Source organism: Orbilia oligospora (assembly GCF_000225545.1).
Source record: "Orbilia oligospora ATCC 24927 unplaced genomic scaffold scaffold00007, whole genome shotgun sequence".
Lineage (NCBI taxonomy): Eukaryota > Fungi > Ascomycota > Orbiliomycetes > Orbiliales > Orbiliaceae > Orbilia > Orbilia oligospora.
This window is the reverse complement of record NW_011645564.1, coordinates 1439403-1457553: the sequence shown is the minus strand read 5'-3', so window position 1 is coordinate 1457553 and position 18151 is coordinate 1439403. Positions and strand designations below refer to the sequence as shown.

The window sequence follows — 18151 nt, the reverse complement described above, 5'->3', positions numbered from 1 at the left end:
CACACGTTCATTTCTCGGAATACATAATCCCGATCGCCGTACCATTCCGAAGGCCGAGGGGCAAGTTTACGATATTTCATCCGGGGCGTTTTTTGCTGTCGTCTTTTTCGTCATCCACATTGGTCAAGGCAACTGTCGCTTCAAACTCGCCCTGAATCCTGTCCGACCTAGCTTCACGCTGCTTCGCACCCCTCACTTTTAGGGGATTTTACGACTACCAAATAGGAATTTCGATGATCGACACGTCGTTATAGGACCAGCCTTTCTTGAGTAGAGTTGAAGGATAGGAGGAGTCATTCGAAGAGGACTGGGCTGATTAGACTCTTCAACGTCTACGGACACCAAGAAATCTACCAGAATGGCGGCTCCACCGTCCGTCGAGTTGTTCTCGACGAGGCTGGCGGATGATAAGATTGGTAAGGCTCTGATTATTTCGGAGGACGGGAGTTCTTCTGCCCCGCCTTATTTTATTGGATGAGAGGGGAAAAAGGAATGAAAGAAGAAAGAAAGTGACTGATCAAAGCTCGATTGAAATTTGAGTAGATACTCGCCAAAAGTTCATGATTGCATCGGAATTGAAGGATCAGTTGGAAGTTTTACATCAGCATGATTATAGTAATACATTGGCAAAGCTCATGCCTGTTTTCCATCAGCTGCTGAGGGGTCCGCCGTCGTTCTTAAGTACTTCCAATGAACATGTATGTTCCCGCTCCACTACCCATGCCTGGTCGCGTGCACTTGTTTTAATTCACTTGGTTCTAACCTCCTTCCTTCTTAATTAATATAGAAATTACGGAATTGCATACTGGATATCATCCATCGTCTCCCTTTCAACCCCGCCGATGCGTTAGAACCCCATGCCGTCGAACTGATGAAGGTTATGATGAATCTTGTTCGGGTTGAGAATGAAGAAAACGCGGTTCTTTGTATGAAGATTATAATGGACTTTCAGCGAAATTACCAAAAGACCCTCGCCGACCAGGTGCAGCCGTATTTGGATTTAATACAAGAGATGTTCGGAAAGATGCCGCAGGCGGTTAAGGATACCTTTGACACGCCGGTGTTTGGAGCCACACCTATGCCATCGACAGTGGGTGCCCTCTTTCGCTAACTTTGATGCTAGGGATCGCATTACTAATAGATATGGATTATGGTTAGCCAGCGAATGCGATGCAATCCCCCAAACCCGGCTCTCCGATGATGGGTGGTGACGATGCCCCTGCGAATAAGAACCTTGTAAAAGGCATGCAGAGCTTCAAGGTCCTTGCTGAGTGCCCTATCATTGTTGTTTCGCTTTTCCAAGCTCATAAGCACCTTGTCCCCAAAAATATCAAGCTTTTTGTCCCGCTTATCCGCGAAATGATCATGCTACAAGCCCAGCCGCAAGCCGACGCCCACAGAACTGCGGCCCAGGAAGGACAGGTGCTGAGTGGGCCTTGTGCTGGAATTCGTAACAAAGCGGCCTTTGGAGATTTCATCACAGCACAGGTCAAGACTATGTCGTTTTTGGCATATGTGCTACGAGGGTACTCAAAGGAGCTGGCGGACTTTTTGACAACGTTACCAGAGATTGTGGTGCGATTGCTGAAAGATTGTCCAAGGGAGAAGTCGAGTGCTCGTAAGGAATTGCTAGTTGCCACCCGGCATATTATTAATTTTAATTTCCGGAAGGTCTTTTTGACAAAAATTGACGAGCTTCTCGACGAGAGGGTGCTAATTGGAGACGGGTTGACGGTTTATGAGACTATGAGGTGAGTGTTTTCATTTAAAAGGGTTAAAACTGGAGTTTTTAACTGATTTATGGAAATGTAGACCACTAGCCTATAGCATGCTGGCGGATTTAATACATCACGTCCGAGAGTCCCTTAATAGTTCTCAGATTCGGCGGACAGTGATTGTCTATACGAAAAACCTACACGATAGTTTCCCCGGGACCAGTTTCCAGACCATGAGTGCTAAGTTGCTACTCAACCTAGCGGATTGCATTGCGAAGCAGATACCGGATAAGCAAGAAGGTAACAATATAGTCCACTGAGTACAAACTAGTGCAAAGCGTACTAACCGTTGATCAACTACAGCTCGCCACTTCTTGTTAATGATTCTGGATGCCATTGCCGATAAGTTTGCTGCAATGAATAGGCAGTATGAGAATGCTGTCAAGCAGAGCAAGCCGCTACAGGAAGCCAACGACGACGCCATGGACATCGATAAGCCAGAGCTTGAGGAATACGATGAAATTGATATCTTCCAGGTTACTCCTATCAAGCTCTCCAATAGGGACAGAGGGCAGAAGCCTGTAGATGGTAAGCTGGATTCTAAGGCGTAGCTGTGTGAGAGTAATGCTAATATGTTGCTAGATAACAAATTCTTGTTCAAGAACCTCATGAACGGCCTGAAAAATATGCTGTCAGCGCTTAGGGCGTGCAATCCACCCCAGACTATCGGCGACCCAGCCAATAATCCTTCTAACTGGCAAGAAGTAGCCTTCGGTTTCAATGCAGAGGAAGTCAAGATCATTACTAAGCTTTTCCGAGAGGGAGCTTATGTTTTCAGATACTATCATTCCGAGACCGACAAGTCGAACGAGCAGACATTCTCTACACCCCTGGAGTTCATGCAGTCTATCCTTGTGCCATCGAACAAAGAGGAAAAGGACCTCCTCGAGACCTTCGCCACGGTGTTCCATTGTATCGACCCAGCAACTTTCCACGAAGTCTTCCATTCCGAGATTCCGAGATTATACGAAATGATGTTTGAGCATTATCCGTTGCTCCATATTCCCCAGTTTTTCTTAGCTAGCGAGGCAACATCACCTGCATTCTGCGGGATGCTATTGCAGTTCCTCATGAGTAAGATCGAAGAAGTTGGCACAAAGGATGTTATGAAGGCATCGATATTATTACGACTATTTAAGCTATCCTTTATGGCAGTTACGCTTTTCTCAGCGCATAATGAGCCGGTCCTTCTCCCACATGTCAGCAAAATCATTACCCAAGCGATCAATCTTTCGACAACAGCCGAAGAGCCGGTAAACTATTTTTACCTTTTACGGTCTCTGTTTAGGTCAATTGGCGGTGGGAGATTCGAAGTTTTGTACAAGGAGATTTTGCCACTGTTAGAAGTCCTGTTACAGGTTCTTAATACCAAGCTACATTCCGCCAGAGACACCAAAGAGCGCGATCTTTACGTTGAGCTTTGCCTTACAGTACCGGCACGGCTCAGCAACCTTCTACCACACCTATCTTATCTCATGAAACCTCTTGTTGTTGCCTTGAGTGCGGGGCTAGATCTTGTTACCCAAGGTCTACGGACACTGGAGCTGTGTGTTGATAATCTCACCGCAGACTACCTGGACCCTATCATGGCACCTGTTATTGATGATCTTATGGTTGCGCTGTGGAACCATCTCAAACCTTTACCCTACAGCCATCAGCAGAGTCACACTACTATGCGTATCCTCGGCAAGCTCGGCGGGAGGAATAGGAAGTTCCTTACCCATCCACCAAATCTGGAGTATCGTGGCTTTTCAGATGATGATTGTAGTGTCAATATGAAATTGCATGGCGCACCTGGGGAACGGCCGTATCCCTTTATGGTTTCTACAGATCTTGCGATCAGGACCCTGAAGGACTCGAAAGCAAACATGTTCCATCGACAGCAGGCATTCAAACTACTTTCGTCTTCTCTCAAATTGTTTATCGGCCAAGATACTCTCCCGGATGACTTTATGCAAATTGTGCGAATGAATGCGAACGATCTTGCTAATGATACGGTTGAGATTTCGAGTCCTCAGGATTTGGGAAGTGATCGAGATAAGCCTGTTCACAAAAAGCATGAGCAAGATGAACAACTTAGATCGTTGATTAAAGCTTGTTTATATGCCGCGGCAGTCGAAGAGATAAAAGACGATGCTATGGAACTGTTCGCCGATACTTGCAGACATCTTACGGTTCTCGACGTTGGGAATGCAATCGCTTCGCATCGGTACTCTAAACAGCCATTCAGCGTCGAAGGTGGTGAAGGACCACTCACTCTGGATACTAATGTTCTTGCCGACGCACTTTCGGATTGTCTAGGATCAGAAGTTCCCGAGGTTCGTGAAGCTGCGATGGAGGGAATTCGTGTTGTTGCTGAAGCTGGCGCCACGATCTTTGGCAGTGTGGACCATATTGGAAAGTTGCCATTGTTCTCGGCTATGTCTAAAAGGTTCTGTCATAACTGCTACGCTGAAGAGTGGTTCTCGAAGGCTGGAGGGTGTCTTGGTATCAAGGCTTTGATTACCCGTGTTTCCCTGGGTGAAGCGTTCCTGGTCGAGCGACAGCTGGATTGGGTTCGTTCGTTGCTCTATGTGATTAAGGACATGCCACAGGATCTTCCGGCGACAACAAGAGAGGATGCGGCAGTTACATTGGATCTTGTGCTTCATGAATGTAACAAGACTGCGAAGGCAGAGGACATCAAGCCCAGTTCCAAGCTCTTCAACCTCTGTGCTCACATCGTCTACGAACTGTCAAATTGCAACAAACATGTCCGTCAGTCGGCACAACAGTCGTTGGAAACACTGTCAAAGCTGTTGAAGGTTGAAATTCACGAGATGATCGCGCCGGTCAAAGATCGCTTGCTCGGACCAATCTTCGGTAAACCGCTTAGAGCTCTCCCGTTTGCTAGTCAAATTGGATACATTGACGCTATTACGTTTTGTCTTAAGCTTCAGAACAACTTTTTGGAAATTGACCATGAGATGATTCGGTTGCTTGGTGAGGCGCTGGCGCTAGCTGATGCAGATGACGAGACACTGGGTACTCAGAAGGCTAGTGAATATCGGACCATGGAAGCTGTGATGAATCTCAGAGTTGGGTGTATTCGTCTGCTTTCGATGGCGATTGGCTACCCAGAGTTCAATACTCCGCAGCAACAGCAAACCAAGGCGAGGATCATTGCTGTGTTCTTCAAGAGTCTTTATGCTAAATCCCCGGAAGTGGTTGAGGCTGCGAACGATGGGCTTAAGGGTGTTCTCACTCATACGCATAAGTTGCCTAAGGAGCTTCTCCAGAATGGCCTTCGTCCTATCCTCATGAACCTATCCGATCACAAGAGATTATCGGTGGCTGGTTTGGAGGGTTTGGCAAGGTTGCTCGAACTACTAACCAATTACTTTAAAGTCGAGATTGGCTCACGTCTGTTCGACCACCTTAATCAATTTGCCGAACCTAATAGCATTCACCAAACCAGCTTTAAGCTCCTTGAGCAGAACAGCAACATCAAGATCATTGCCTCGATCTTGAATATATTCCACTTGTTACCCCCAGCAGCAAGTCAATTCTTGGATAAGATGGTACAGACGGTGCTGGGACTTGAGGAAAGCCTTCGACGTACACAGATTTCGCCGTTCCGTCCCCCGCTTCTCAAGTTTGTGAACCGGTATGCCGAAGATACGTGGAAGTACATGCTTCAGAAACTATCAGTCATAAAGTACGGACGCTTGTTCGCACAACTCTTGGCAGATGAATCTAGCGGTGCCCTTCGTGATCATTTAATTGCGAACGTTGGTGATCTGGTTAAGGCCTCTTTTGACAATCAAGCGGAAGGAGAGCCGAAGACTACGGCTATCTTCAATGCCATCGAGGCTATTGGTGCCGTTTGTGAACACAAATCTGACTGGTTGGTCGATCAGAAGGACCTGTTGAATAAACTTTTGGTTGTCGGGTCAGACGTCTATACTAAAGCTGTTAACGGAGAATTGAAGCCGCCTTCCCTGTGCTTGAGCGTTGACCAGTCCTCCACCACCCTTATTGCGGTTTTTACCAAATACCTTGTCCAGAAGCCTAACGATCTGGCGTTCTTGTTCCAAGTCATCAAGGCGACTAGCTCCGGAGGATTGAAACCGAATTATTTGCTTGACCACTTCATCTACGAGCACATCATTTGCAGCAAGTCTATTGAATACTGGAAGAGTGTTATCTTCAAGTGTTTGGATCTGTACCAAGATACCTCGCAGAACCAAATGCTCAAGACTTACGCTTTCAAGAATCTAGTCAATCCTATTCTGTTGATGGATATCCAACGCCGCAACATCGATCCAGATACGCCAAAGTTGGTAGATTCGCAGCTAGTCGGTGCTGTACATCATAAAATCTGGAAGACGAACCTTGGGGATCTAGATGATGGACAAAACGGTCTCGATCGTTCGAGAATGGAGGTTCTGCAAATGTCGGCATTACTGATTAAGCACCACCACTCTATTATTGCGGATGCTAGGAAGGATGTGATCAAATTCGGTTGGAACTTCATCAAGCTTGAAGATATCATTAACAAACAGGCCGCGTACGTTCTCATTGCATTCTTTATCGCGCACTTTGAGACCCCATCGAAAATCGTGACCCAAATTTACGTGGCACTCTTGAAAGCTCATCAACCCGAGGGACGGACGTTGGTACGACAAGCGTTGGATCTCATTGCACCGGTATTGCCGAAGAGGATTCCACCAGGTCAAGATTCAAAGGGTTTCCCGATCTGGGCGAAGTGGCCAAGAAGAATCTTAATCGAAGAGTCGCACAACCAACCTCAACTTATCAATATATTCCAATTTATCGTCCGCCATGCCAGCCTATTCTACGAATCTCGAGAACACTTCTTCATGGGCATGGTGTCAGCGTTGCAAAAGCTTGTGTTCCATGTTCAGAACCCGTCGGTAGAGCATAAGACGCTTTCTATTGACTTGGTCGAGTTGATATGGAAGTGGGAACAACAAGCGATCGATAATCCGGTGGAGGTGACAATAATGGATTCTCCACAGATGAAAAAGAAGAAGCTACCGGATGAGATGGGAAGATCATCGCCTAGCGCTCCACCGAGCTCAAGTGGTGGGGAGAAAGTCAATGTAGTGCTCCAAACTCAGTATCGCCAGTCGGTTCTAAAACATCTTATATCGTTTATTTCGCAATGTCCTGAGAAGTGGAATTCGAATGAACTTTGTGAAAGATCACTGAAGTTGCTCAGCAACCTGTTGCAGCCGAAGTATTGGGGTGACGTTGATGTGGATTTGTATCAGAAGCAGGCCGAGGTGCAGTTGATGCAGGCCGAGCTGAAGAATGATAATGCTCATGTATTTGTGAATATGCTGCAGGTTCTCAAGGTTATTGTTCAGGCCAAGTCGAACGAATGGCTGCTTGGATCAGACCGTGCAGGTAAAGAGAGAATCACAACATTGCAGAAGATCTTGGAGAAGAGTTTGAGGTGTGATAATGTGGAGATCCAAGAGGCATTGCAGGACGTGGTGTTGAGGATTTTGGAGGTCATACCACAAGAGCAGGAGGATGACGAGGATGAGGAGATGACAGAATCGACAGGAAGCCAGTTTGTCAAGTTACTGACTCAGATTGTGCAGGAGACAATTGTTGCCAGCGTTATTCCCAGTGTTAACATCTTGTGGATACTCGCCAAGAAAAGACCGGACGCTGTTGATACGCATATTCCAGCATTGATGAGGGCGTTCCAGCGGCTGGCGAGGGACCATATTGCCGGGAATACATCGGCTCCACAACCACCTGCTCCTGATGCCCAGCCTCCACCACCTCCATTAGATCCAGACACGGCGCTCAAGTTGATTTCGAACGTGATTGATATCGCGTCGGCAAGGATTTCTTCGCTCCAGGATCAACGTCGCCCTTTCTTGAGTGTCCTGGCGCAGTTGGTTGAGAAGTCAAATAACAACGAGTTGTGTTTGAAGATCCTGGGAGTGGTTGAGAATTGGGTCTTCCGATCTACTGAGAGTTTCCCGACGTTGAAAGAGAAGACTGCAGTTCTTAGCAAGATGATGTCGTTCGAAGGTCGACCGGATCCCACATTGTGCAACAAGTTCCTTGAGCTTGTAATTAGTATCTATGAGCACTCGGAGATCACCCGCACGGAGCTTACAGTTCGGCTTGAGCATGCCTTCTTGATTGGATGTCGGGCGCAGGATGTGACAATGCGGAATCGGTTCTTAAAGATTTTCACTGAAAGTTTGTCGCGGACGATCAATCCTCGGATTTCTTATCTTTTGGGGACTCAAAATTGGGAGACGCTACAGGACTCCTATTGGCTAAGTCAAGTTACTCATTTGCTACTTGGTTGTGTGGACCGGGAGAGGCGGTTGGAGTTGCATTCGGAGGACTTTAAGTTGCCTTCTGCTTCTTCTGTCTTTGCCGTTGATAAGAAGCGCGATATGTCCGGAATGATGCTGGATGATCAGTATGAAGACTTCATGGTCAGACATCGTCGGTTCGTGGCAAGCCTTGGGGATGTCAAAGCAAACGATGTTTTCGAACCCATGGCGCAGCTCCAGCATCTCTCTTCAGATGTCGCACACAATATCTGGATTACACTCTTCCCACTTTGTTGGGCTGCAATTGGACAAGAAGACCGGAATGATCTTTCTAGAAATATGATTACTCTACTTTCGAAGGAGTGTCACCACCGACAAATGGACAAGCGACCGAACGTCATCCAGAGTTTGCTAGCTGGTATCGAAAAAGCGAACCCGAGAATCGTGCTACCACCTCATCTTATTAAATATATCAGCAAGTCATTCAATGCCTGGTACTCGGCTTTGCACATTTTGGAAGATTCCGCGAACAAGCCACCATATGAAAACCCAACTATCAAGGAAAGTAACCTTGACGCCCTGGCGGAGATCTATGCTGGCATTCAAGAGGAGGATATGTTCTACGGCTTATGGAGGCGGAGGTGTCAGTACCTTGAGACCAACGTTGCCTTGTCCTTCGAGCAGAATGGAATGTGGGACAAAGCACAGCATGCATACGAACAGGCCCAGATCAAGGCTCGCACGGGCGTTCTTCCGTTTTCACAGGCAGAGTATATGCTTTGGGAGGATCATTGGATTCTGTGTGCCCAGAAACTTCAGCAATGGGAGATACTTAGCGACTTCGCGAAACATGAGAATTACAACGATCTCCTTCTCGAGTGCGCTTGGAGGCTGTTGGATGATTGGGGTGGCCAGAGCAGCGAGGCCGTCGATACGACTATCAAGAGTTTGATGGATTCTCCGACGCCGCGACGGTACTTCTTCCTTGCATTCATGGCACTTCAAAAAGTTTATAGCAAAAACGAGAGCAATAGCGATTTCTTAAGGATCTGTGACGAGGCCATACAGTTGAGTTTGAGAAAGTGGCATAATCTTCCCAAAAAGATCACTGCAGCGCATATCCCACTCCTCCAAACGTTCCAGCAGATTGTCGAGCTCCATGATGCTAGTGTCATGTATGGTAGCCTCGCTAACACAACGGCTGCAAATCTGGACACTAAGTCTCAAGAGCTTAAGCAAAATCTTGGAACTTGGAGAGACCGATTGCCGAACGTTTGGGATGATATCAATGCCTGGCATGATCTGGTTACCTGGCGACAACATGTCTTCTCATCTATCAATAAGACATATATTCCGTTGGTGCCGTCGGGTAGCGGGAATAACAACTCGAACTCGTATGCGTACCGCGGGTATCACGAGACCGCATGGATCATCAACCGTTTCGCACATGTCGCTCGGAAACATCAGCTAGCCGATGTCTGTATCGCGCAACTGAGTAAGATCTACACGCTACCTAACATCGAGATTCAAGAGGCCTTCCTCAAACTCCGAGAACAAGCGAAATGTCATTACCAGAACCCAGCCGAACTGAACAATGGACTTGAGGTTATTAACAATACCAATCTCAATTATTTCGTTGGGCAGCAGAAGGCAGAGTTCTTTACGCTCAAGGGTATGTTCCAGGCGAAGCTGCAGAAGAAAGACGATGCGAACGAAGCCTTTGGAACTGCGCTGTTTTATGATCTCAAGCTGCCAAAGGCTTGGGCTGAGTGGGGCTTTTACAGTGATATGCTCTTCAAAGAGAACCCTGCGGATCTACAACCAGCCGGTAATGCGGTTAGTTGCTATCTTGAAGCCGCTGGGTTGTATAAAAGTGGGAAAGCTCGCAAGTTACTCAGCAGAGTCCTTTGGTTGCTCAGTCTCGATGATGGGAGCGGTAGTATTTCCGCCGCGTTTGAAGCCTACAAGGGCGAGATGCCGGTGTGGTATTGGATTACGTATATTCCACAACTGCTCTCGTCGCTATCTCACAAAGAAGCCAAGATCGCAAAGGGAATATTACTCAAGATCGCAAAGAATTTCCCACAAGCATTGTACTTCTTGCTTAGAACCTCGAGAGAAGATTACAGCGTCATCAAGAAGCAACAGACTGCGCAGCAAGCAAAAGCGAAACCTAACCAGGGATCACCTCCTAATGGTGTAGCTGCTGCCGCTGCTGCCGGAAGTGCTGCTAGTCCTCCACGACCTGATTCTTCGGCCGGTGCTCGACCTGAAACCCCAAGTCAACCGAATGGGACAGCGGCTGTGCCCGCAGCTGTTGCTAATGGAGCTGCAAACTCTTCAGCTCCTCAGAGCCCCGCACCTGCTAAGAAGAATCCGTGGGAACACGCAGACGAGATCATGTCGGTTCTGAAATCGGCGTTCCCGCTGCTCGCTCTATCAATGGAGACCATGGGTGATCAAATTCACAAGTACTTCAAATGCCCGCCTGATGAGGATGCCTATCGCTTGATTGTAGCTTTGCTGAATGATGGGTTACAGGTATGTTTTCTTAACATTGTCACAAATTTTTCGGAGATTAAGTTGCTAATGAGATGCTTTTCCATTTTACTAGTTCGTTGGACGTATTCCTCTCGCTTCTCCTGAGGATACTAAGTTGCCACCTGCGACTGAGGCTAATATCACACGATTTGCGGAGACAATTCTTCCAGCTCATATCCGTGTTGCCTTTGAAGCCGAGTTTGTGCATGAGAAACCGAACCTCCAAAGCTATATCCAGAAACTCAGGAGGTGGAGAGATAGGTTCGAAGAGAAACTTGATCGACGACCTGCTCATGCCAGTCTTGAGTCATTCTCCCCGCATCTTAGCGACTTCAGGTTCCAGAAGTTCGAGGAGGTCGAAGTTCCTGGGCAATATCTGTTGCATAGGGATCACAACAAGGACTTTGTACGCATTGAGAGGTTCTTGCCGCGTGTGGACGTTGTTCGTGGATATGGTATCTGCCATCGAAGGTTGAAGATGAGGGGCCATGATGGTAGCGTGCATGCTTTCGCAGTGCAGCACCCGGCTCAACGTCATTGTAGACGTGAAGAGAGGGTTGCACAATTGTTCCGGATCTTTAATGGGTTAGTGATACCTAGGTTGCTCAGATTTTTGAGAGAACGTGCTAATGGTTTACTATTTTAGTATTCTTGCTAAACGCAAGGAGGCCAGAAGAAGGAACTTGGGCTTCCATCTTCCACTTATGGTGCCGCTTGCGCCTCATATCAGAATTGTGCAAGACGATGCTTCTTATATTTCTCTCCAGGGTATCTACGAGGACTACTGTCGCAAGACCAATATCAGCAAGGATGAGCCGCTTATCTATGCGATGAAGAGCTTGAGGACTAATGTTAATAAGAAGATGAGTGGTCCTGAGGTTCAGAATCTCAAGATGGAGGTTTTGAGCGCTATTCAAGAAAATATGGTGCCCAATACTGTTGTTCAAGATGTAAGGCTTTATTCCCCCGGGGCTTTCATTGCACCAGTTGGCTAACTCTCCTATCCAGTACATGCAAGCATCTTATACATCCTTCGACGACTTCTGGATCTTCCGCCGTCAATTCTCTTACCAATTTGCTGCTCTTACCTTCATGACCTACGTTATGAATATGAACAATCGGTTCCCACACAAGATGTTTATCGCAAAGGCGACGGGTAATATATGGGGTACAGAGTTGATTCCGGCAATGGCGGCTAGTAACGCTTATTTCCACAACAACGAACCTGTACCTTTCCGTTTGACTCCGAACTTGCATACACTTATGGGACCTATTGCGGTCGAGGGTATCTACTCGTGTGCTATTATGGCTATCGCGCGATGTTTGACCGAGCCTGAGGTAAGAAATCGCGAATCCTTTGGTAATGAAAGCTTCACAGGGGCTTTGGCTAACAACGGCGGTTTACAGCAATTCGAATTGGAACAATACCTCTCCCTCTTCGTGCGAGACGAAATGATATTCTGGTTTACGCAGCAACACCGTGGGATGTCTGGTGATCAGAAGATTCGTGAAAAGGTGGAAGTCAACAGTACTATCATCACTCGAAGGACTGCGGCCCTTTGTGCCAATAATACGGCGATGATTCCGGCGAACCAGACTGTTATTGACTTGATAAGCAAAGCTGTGAATCCGGCCAATTTGGCACAAACCGATCACCTGTGGATGCCTTATTTGTAAGGGAATGGAAAAAAGGAAAAGGATAGATGTGGACGTGAGCATTGATTGTATTGTGAGGCGATTCTTTATTTTCTTCGCCTTTTTTCTTTTTTTTGATTTGTTCTTCGCCGGTTTCGTTTATATTTTTCTGCTGGCGTTTTTGGGGGGTGTTTAAGTGCTTCGCAAATGGTTGTTTAACTGTGCGATGCTACCGGTCCTTATGCTTTTTTGTTTTACCTCCCCGCAGATAAAAGTTGTTTATTGTTTCTCTTTTTCACTTATTATTTAGATAGGACTCACGTAATCAATACTCTAGGGTTAGTTAGAAATGTAATGCATAGTTACTCTCTGAGAACGTCTCCACTCTTAAGAATCCTTTTTTTTTTAAAAAAAAAGATGGTTATACAAAAGAAATCGCTTGTATAGCTAATGTACTACAAATATATGTAATAATAAAGATAATAAAAATATATAATATATACCTATTTAAACATTACCCTCCTCTTTTCGAATTCAGTTATACCTTCCTTCCTTCGTCATGATCAATTAACGTATTTTTTTGAGGTAGCCTTTAAGCTGGATTTTGGTACAATCCAATTGTTGCTCCGAATATGTTCGCATTAGGGGTCCATGGTACGCTCCAAGCGTTATTAACTGTCAACAAGGTCTCGCTTCCTTTGGTCGTTAGGGCGTAGAGTCTGATGTTACTCGTGTTCTCGAAGGAGATCATGTACTTCTGGCAAGACTCGTTGCTCAAGCAGGCTAAAAAGAGAGAAAGAAATACAACGTTAGCAACGCAAATCATTTGGTTTAAAAAAAAAAATTGAAGAGGTTAAATTAAGACTGAGACTTACCTTGGTTATAATTCTCGAAGAAACTGTACAGACCGGCGCCATAGATAAGGATGTTACTCGAGTTTTGAGTTCTTAAGCCATAGCTCTTCTTGCAGGTTGATGCACCTCCGAGACTAGTGCAGATGCTGTTGTAGTCCGGATCGTTCCAGGCGGAGTTGACGGTGAATGGGGCTGGAGCAACTGGGTTTGATTGGTAGTATGGAGTCTCGGTTTGGATCATACCCATGTAAACGTTCGCTGCGTTTGTAAGTTGGTATTGGTAGAGAACGTTATGTTCCGATGCGGTACCGTAAAGCCAGATGGGTTGGGTGGATTCGATCAATACTCCACGACCGACGAAGACGGTGATTTGATCGTGCGCGGGGAGGTCTAGATCGTGATCTGCGGTCCACCACCAGGTGTTTTCAAAAACGACACGGCTGGCGGTTTTGGAGATGTGCATGAGCATGTATGCTCCTACGCAACTTGTTTTGATGGCGGTGGAACCTGGGGTTTTGAGACAAGTGTTTGCGTCAAGGTTTGAACCTGCGAAGCCACCTACACGGGCGTGGACGTCGTAAAGACCTGAGACTTCACCGGTTGAAGCTAGGTTCCATTGCATCAAGATCGCACCGGCCATTGGACCACGGGTGGCGACGATGAAGTTTGTCCCTTCGATGAAACCGGTTTCTCCGGCGCTACCGAATTGGACTACTACCCTTGGACTTGCCATGTTTGAGAAAGCGCTGCCAGAAGCGAGGATTACAGGCCATGTTTCACCCATGATTCTAGAGTTCGATGGGACAGTGATGGTGTTAGTGACGACGTAGACGCCGTAGTCAATGTATAAGACTTTGGATTCTGCGGCGGCTTTGTTGATTGCTGCTTGGAGGGCTGCGGTGTCGTCGGTTGTGCCATCACCTTTTACGCCTAAGTCACGGACGGAGAGGATTTGAGAAATGTTGTAAGTTTCATAGTTTGGCTTGCTGCGTTCGAGGATCTTGCCGTTGGAGTCGAGGAGACCGGCAGGGCGAACAAAGCCGGTGTTTGGACCTACGAGGTCTTGACCATTTTGAGCGGATTGGGTGTATCTACGGCCTTGGACCCATGAGGTGACGGTCATTGTGCCAGATGTTCCTGCGAGTTTTGGAGTGGATCCTGAGACGCCGACAATGACGGGGCAGTTGTTGATGCTGATGTTGTCAATGGCAAGGGTGTTGATGGACTTTGGAGTTTCACCGACGGACTTGTCGGATGCGATAGCGATTTCAACGTTGTTGAAGTTAGAGTCGGAGAGGACGACGGAGCCGACTTGGAGGACGCCGGTGTTGTTCTTAGCTGTCATGTCGATACCCACGCGGTTATTATTGAAGGTCATGGACTTGAGATGCCAAACCCAACCCCAGACGAGGAAGATACCGGTGTCGCAGTTGTTGAAGGTGAAGTTTCGGAGAGTGAATTGTTGGTTACCGATCCATGCACCGAATTTACCACCGTTGAAGACAAGGTTGGACATGTATCCGCCGGAACCGTTTTCGATATAGAGACCTTGGTGTCTAGTTCCTGGTGCGGGGTTGGAGTAGAAGATGATGTTGGTCAAGCTGGTGGCCTGGGCGACTTGCCAATGGATACCAGTGCCGTATGCATCAGGTGCCATAGCGGTGGTATCAATGATGAAGTTACGGACAACTTTGTAGAAGTTGTTTGTAGGTCCATGCCAGTTCTTATCCGGGGCATAGTAAGGATTACCCTCAATGACAGCGTAACCTTCAAACCATGGGGCAGCCTTGATTCTTGGAAGATCGAATGGATCACCGATCATGTGGGTTTGGTAATAAGTGATGATGGCGCGGGAGACAATGTATGTTCCGGGGGGGAAGAAGACCAAAGCGGGCTTTGTGGTAGAAGAATCACAACCCAAACCGCATCTGTTACCGCTTGCGATAGCATTTTGGATTGCAGCTGTATCATCTGTAACACCGTCACCTTTGGCACCGAAGTCCTTGACGTTACGGTAGACTTGGTATCCGCTCTCAGCGTATGGAGTTTTTCCTTGGTGTTTGATGGAATCGATCCAGTATGGTTCGACTCGGACGCAGACCCAGTACCCAACAGTAAGGCCGGAGCAGTCATCCTTCAAGGCTGGATTCCATTGTAGGAGGGTTGGAAGGGTGAGTTTATCTACAGTATTCTTGTAGCGTTCAACGATGTTCTCGCAAGTATCTTCCGGTTTGACATAGCGCCAGTTGATACATCTTTCAGTTTGACCGCTTTGAGTGGCAGCTGGCAAAGCACGGGTGGTCGAAGTGGAAGACGTTGTAGTCTTGGAACTTGAGGTTGTGGTAGTCTTTGGGCTTGTCGTGGTAGTCTTTGAGCTGGTTGTAGTGCTCTTGGTGGTAGTCTTCGAGCTTGTCGTCGTGCTCTTAGTGGTAGACTTGGTGGTTGTTGTAGGCGCTGTAGTCTTCGTGGTTGTAGGCGCTGGTCCGGCCTGAACACAAAGGTAGTACCTGAGCTGAAACCCTGAACAATCATTCTTCAATGCAGGGTTCCACTTGATCAAATTCGCCTTAGTAAGACCGATAGACTTGAAGCGAGTCACAATGTTATCACAAGTGTCAGCAACGGTGCCTGACATCTGGGTGTAACGCCATTTCAAGCAGTTGGCGACTGTTCCAGGCTGGCGCGGTGTTGGAGACGTAGTCTCGGCAGTGGTCGTCGTAGTGGTTTTGGCAGTAGTCGTGGTTGTAGGCGCCGGTCCGGCCTGAACACAGAGGTAGTACCTGAGCTGGAACCCTGAACAATCATTCTTCAATGCAGGGTTCCACTTGATCAAATTCGCCTTAGTAAGACCGATAGACTTGAAGCGAGTCACAATGTTATCACAAGTATCGGCAACGGTGCCTGACATCTGGGTGTAACGCCATTTCAAGCAGTTGGCGACCGTTCCAGGCTGGCGCGGTGTTGGAGACGGAGACGCAGACGCAGCTTGACGTGGGGCGACACGATCAGGGACATAACGTTTCACGAACTCGTGGCGGTGATTGGAATCAATAGCATAGCTATTGACCCCAGCGATTGCCAATAAAAAGACGAGGAATGTTGATAGAAGGATATTAAGTTGCTGCATGTTTTTTTCTTTCTTAGTATACTTTTGCTTGGGGATCTTATAGAGAAAAAAAAGAGTGTATAGAACCGGTGCGGTCAATATATAAGATAGATCGAGGAAGAATGGGAATGAATATATATTAGATTAAGGACTTATAAAAAGTTCAACCCCTCTCAGCTTGGAATATAAAAGTTCCCTGCTAAAATTGAGAAACGTTCGAAACCAATTCCTTCGAATGAATGTAAAGAAGAATATGTTGTCACAAAAGAATGGACGAATGACCTTTTGGATAGAGTCATTCAAAGATCGATGGGATACATCGGCGGGGTGGGTGGACAAGAGGAAGGGAAGGGATAGAATATCATGGGGGAGGAGAGGGATAATATAATATATTATGGGAAACGATATGGAAAGTACACATACAAATCTCCTTTGCAATTGCGGCTGGCAAAGTTGAAAATCCCACCAAAAGCCAGCTTAGGCCGCCACATAATTTATTATCCGATAGGGCTAGAATTCTAGCGCTGCATGGTCCCCGATACAAGAAGGACATCGTGAGTCTTGTCGAGGATTCGTGTGGGAAAGAAGCGCCGAAATATCATTTTTGCACCCCTTTTCTTACGCCCTGGGCGGCGTTCGCTCGAAACCTGACATGAATTCGAGTTCAGCGACTTTTTTGAACCCCGGGGGGCCAATTTAGGAGCGAGACTTTTCCTGTTTAGTGCCAGTGTGGATTGGTACCTGAGTACCTGACAATCCTTTCGATTAGCAGGTCCCCACACCTGCGAATGCGAACCGCGACCAGGCCTCTTGCCGTGAAGATCTTGCACTTGTCTAGGCCTAGCACTGCATTATGTCTTCAAAATCACCGGATGCAAAACGGTTTCGTTTCCATATCTCATAACAGAGGATATATATACGCATATAATGATACGTAATGTAATTGTTTATTGTTTAGAGTTGAGTGTTTCCTTTGCATACGAAGTCAGTCGGACCTGATGATATTTCGATGGAAAGGAAGGTCGTACAAGGGCTTACATATCTGAACCGATATGGCAGTTGCGAGACATCTCGGACCAAGCCTGTGATTGTATCTCTTGATCGATTAGCTAAAAACAACCAACTAGGACCGGGTTGGAAAGGCCTCTGCTCTGGGGTAACTAACCGGGAGCAGCAGTACGGTCGAGTCGGCGTGCAGGGATGAATTACTAGTTGGTTAAAGCAGGGATGCAGAGAAAAGGAGATTGCGTTGGACTGAGGAACTCGAAACATGGCAAAAAGTCAAAATTCGACTCCACATTGGCTGACAAAACTTCTATTACCATGACGGCTCGCGGAGCTACATAGTATGTGTCCTGTCTACGTTCTTCTGAGCATTAATGCATTTCGAATATAATATTTCATACACATTAGGTAGTATGTAGGCAAAAAGGGCCAGTAATATTCCACGAACACGTCACGCGAAGATCGTGGATCCATGTAAGTCGCGGAGTCACGCTCGTACGTTCCTCGAATCATAATATCCATAGACCTGCCGACGGGAGCTCTCGTATATATGAATACGAGTAATTGCGGCTTCAAAATGCACTCAAGGGGCACAGCACTTACTAGCTATCGATATACATACATCGCATTGACATGGGATATATATGTCGGTCCTGCCAAAAGGGCAATATATCGGCTCATATCTGCATATACCCGCGATAATGTAATGATGACTCTGATGATACTGGGACAATCTGGATAACGACGTCAAAACAAGCACTGGACAAACACCGCATAAGCCCGAAACCGACTCTCCCAGTCCTCCTTCTTTAAATCGATGTCATCAATTCAAATTAATTCTGATGGATTCGATTCAAAATGTCGCTAAATTGCCTGATCAGAATGCAACAGAGCAACGCAATTCGAGGTGCAGATGCAGCTGAT

General features: G+C 46.9%; 2 protein-coding genes across 2 annotated transcripts; one reads left to right on the top strand and one right to left on the bottom strand.

Annotated features, from left to right (window-relative positions):
- Window positions 1–358: 358 nt before the first annotated feature.
- Window positions 359–12304, top strand: AOL_s00007g401 (uncharacterized protein; the record flags this gene model as incomplete). Its single annotated transcript, XM_011120302.1, has 11 exons — window positions 359–416; window positions 544–698; window positions 788–1090; window positions 1159–1751; window positions 1813–2015; window positions 2079–2303; window positions 2358–10627; window positions 10701–11212; window positions 11274–11577; window positions 11636–11965; window positions 12035–12304. 11 exons carry the CDS (start codon window positions 359–361, stop codon window positions 12302–12304), a joined length of 11223 nt encoding a protein of 3740 aa, XP_011118604.1.
- Window positions 12305–12854: 550 nt separating this feature from the next.
- AOL_s00007g400 (uncharacterized protein) lies at window positions 12855–16243 on the bottom strand (the record flags this gene model as incomplete). The annotated part of the gene is made up of 2 exons (XM_011120301.1): window positions 12855–13045; window positions 13138–16243. 2 exons carry the CDS (start codon window positions 16241–16243, stop codon window positions 12855–12857), a joined length of 3297 nt encoding a protein of 1098 aa, XP_011118603.1.
- Between the last annotated feature and the right edge of the window lie 1908 nt (window positions 16244–18151).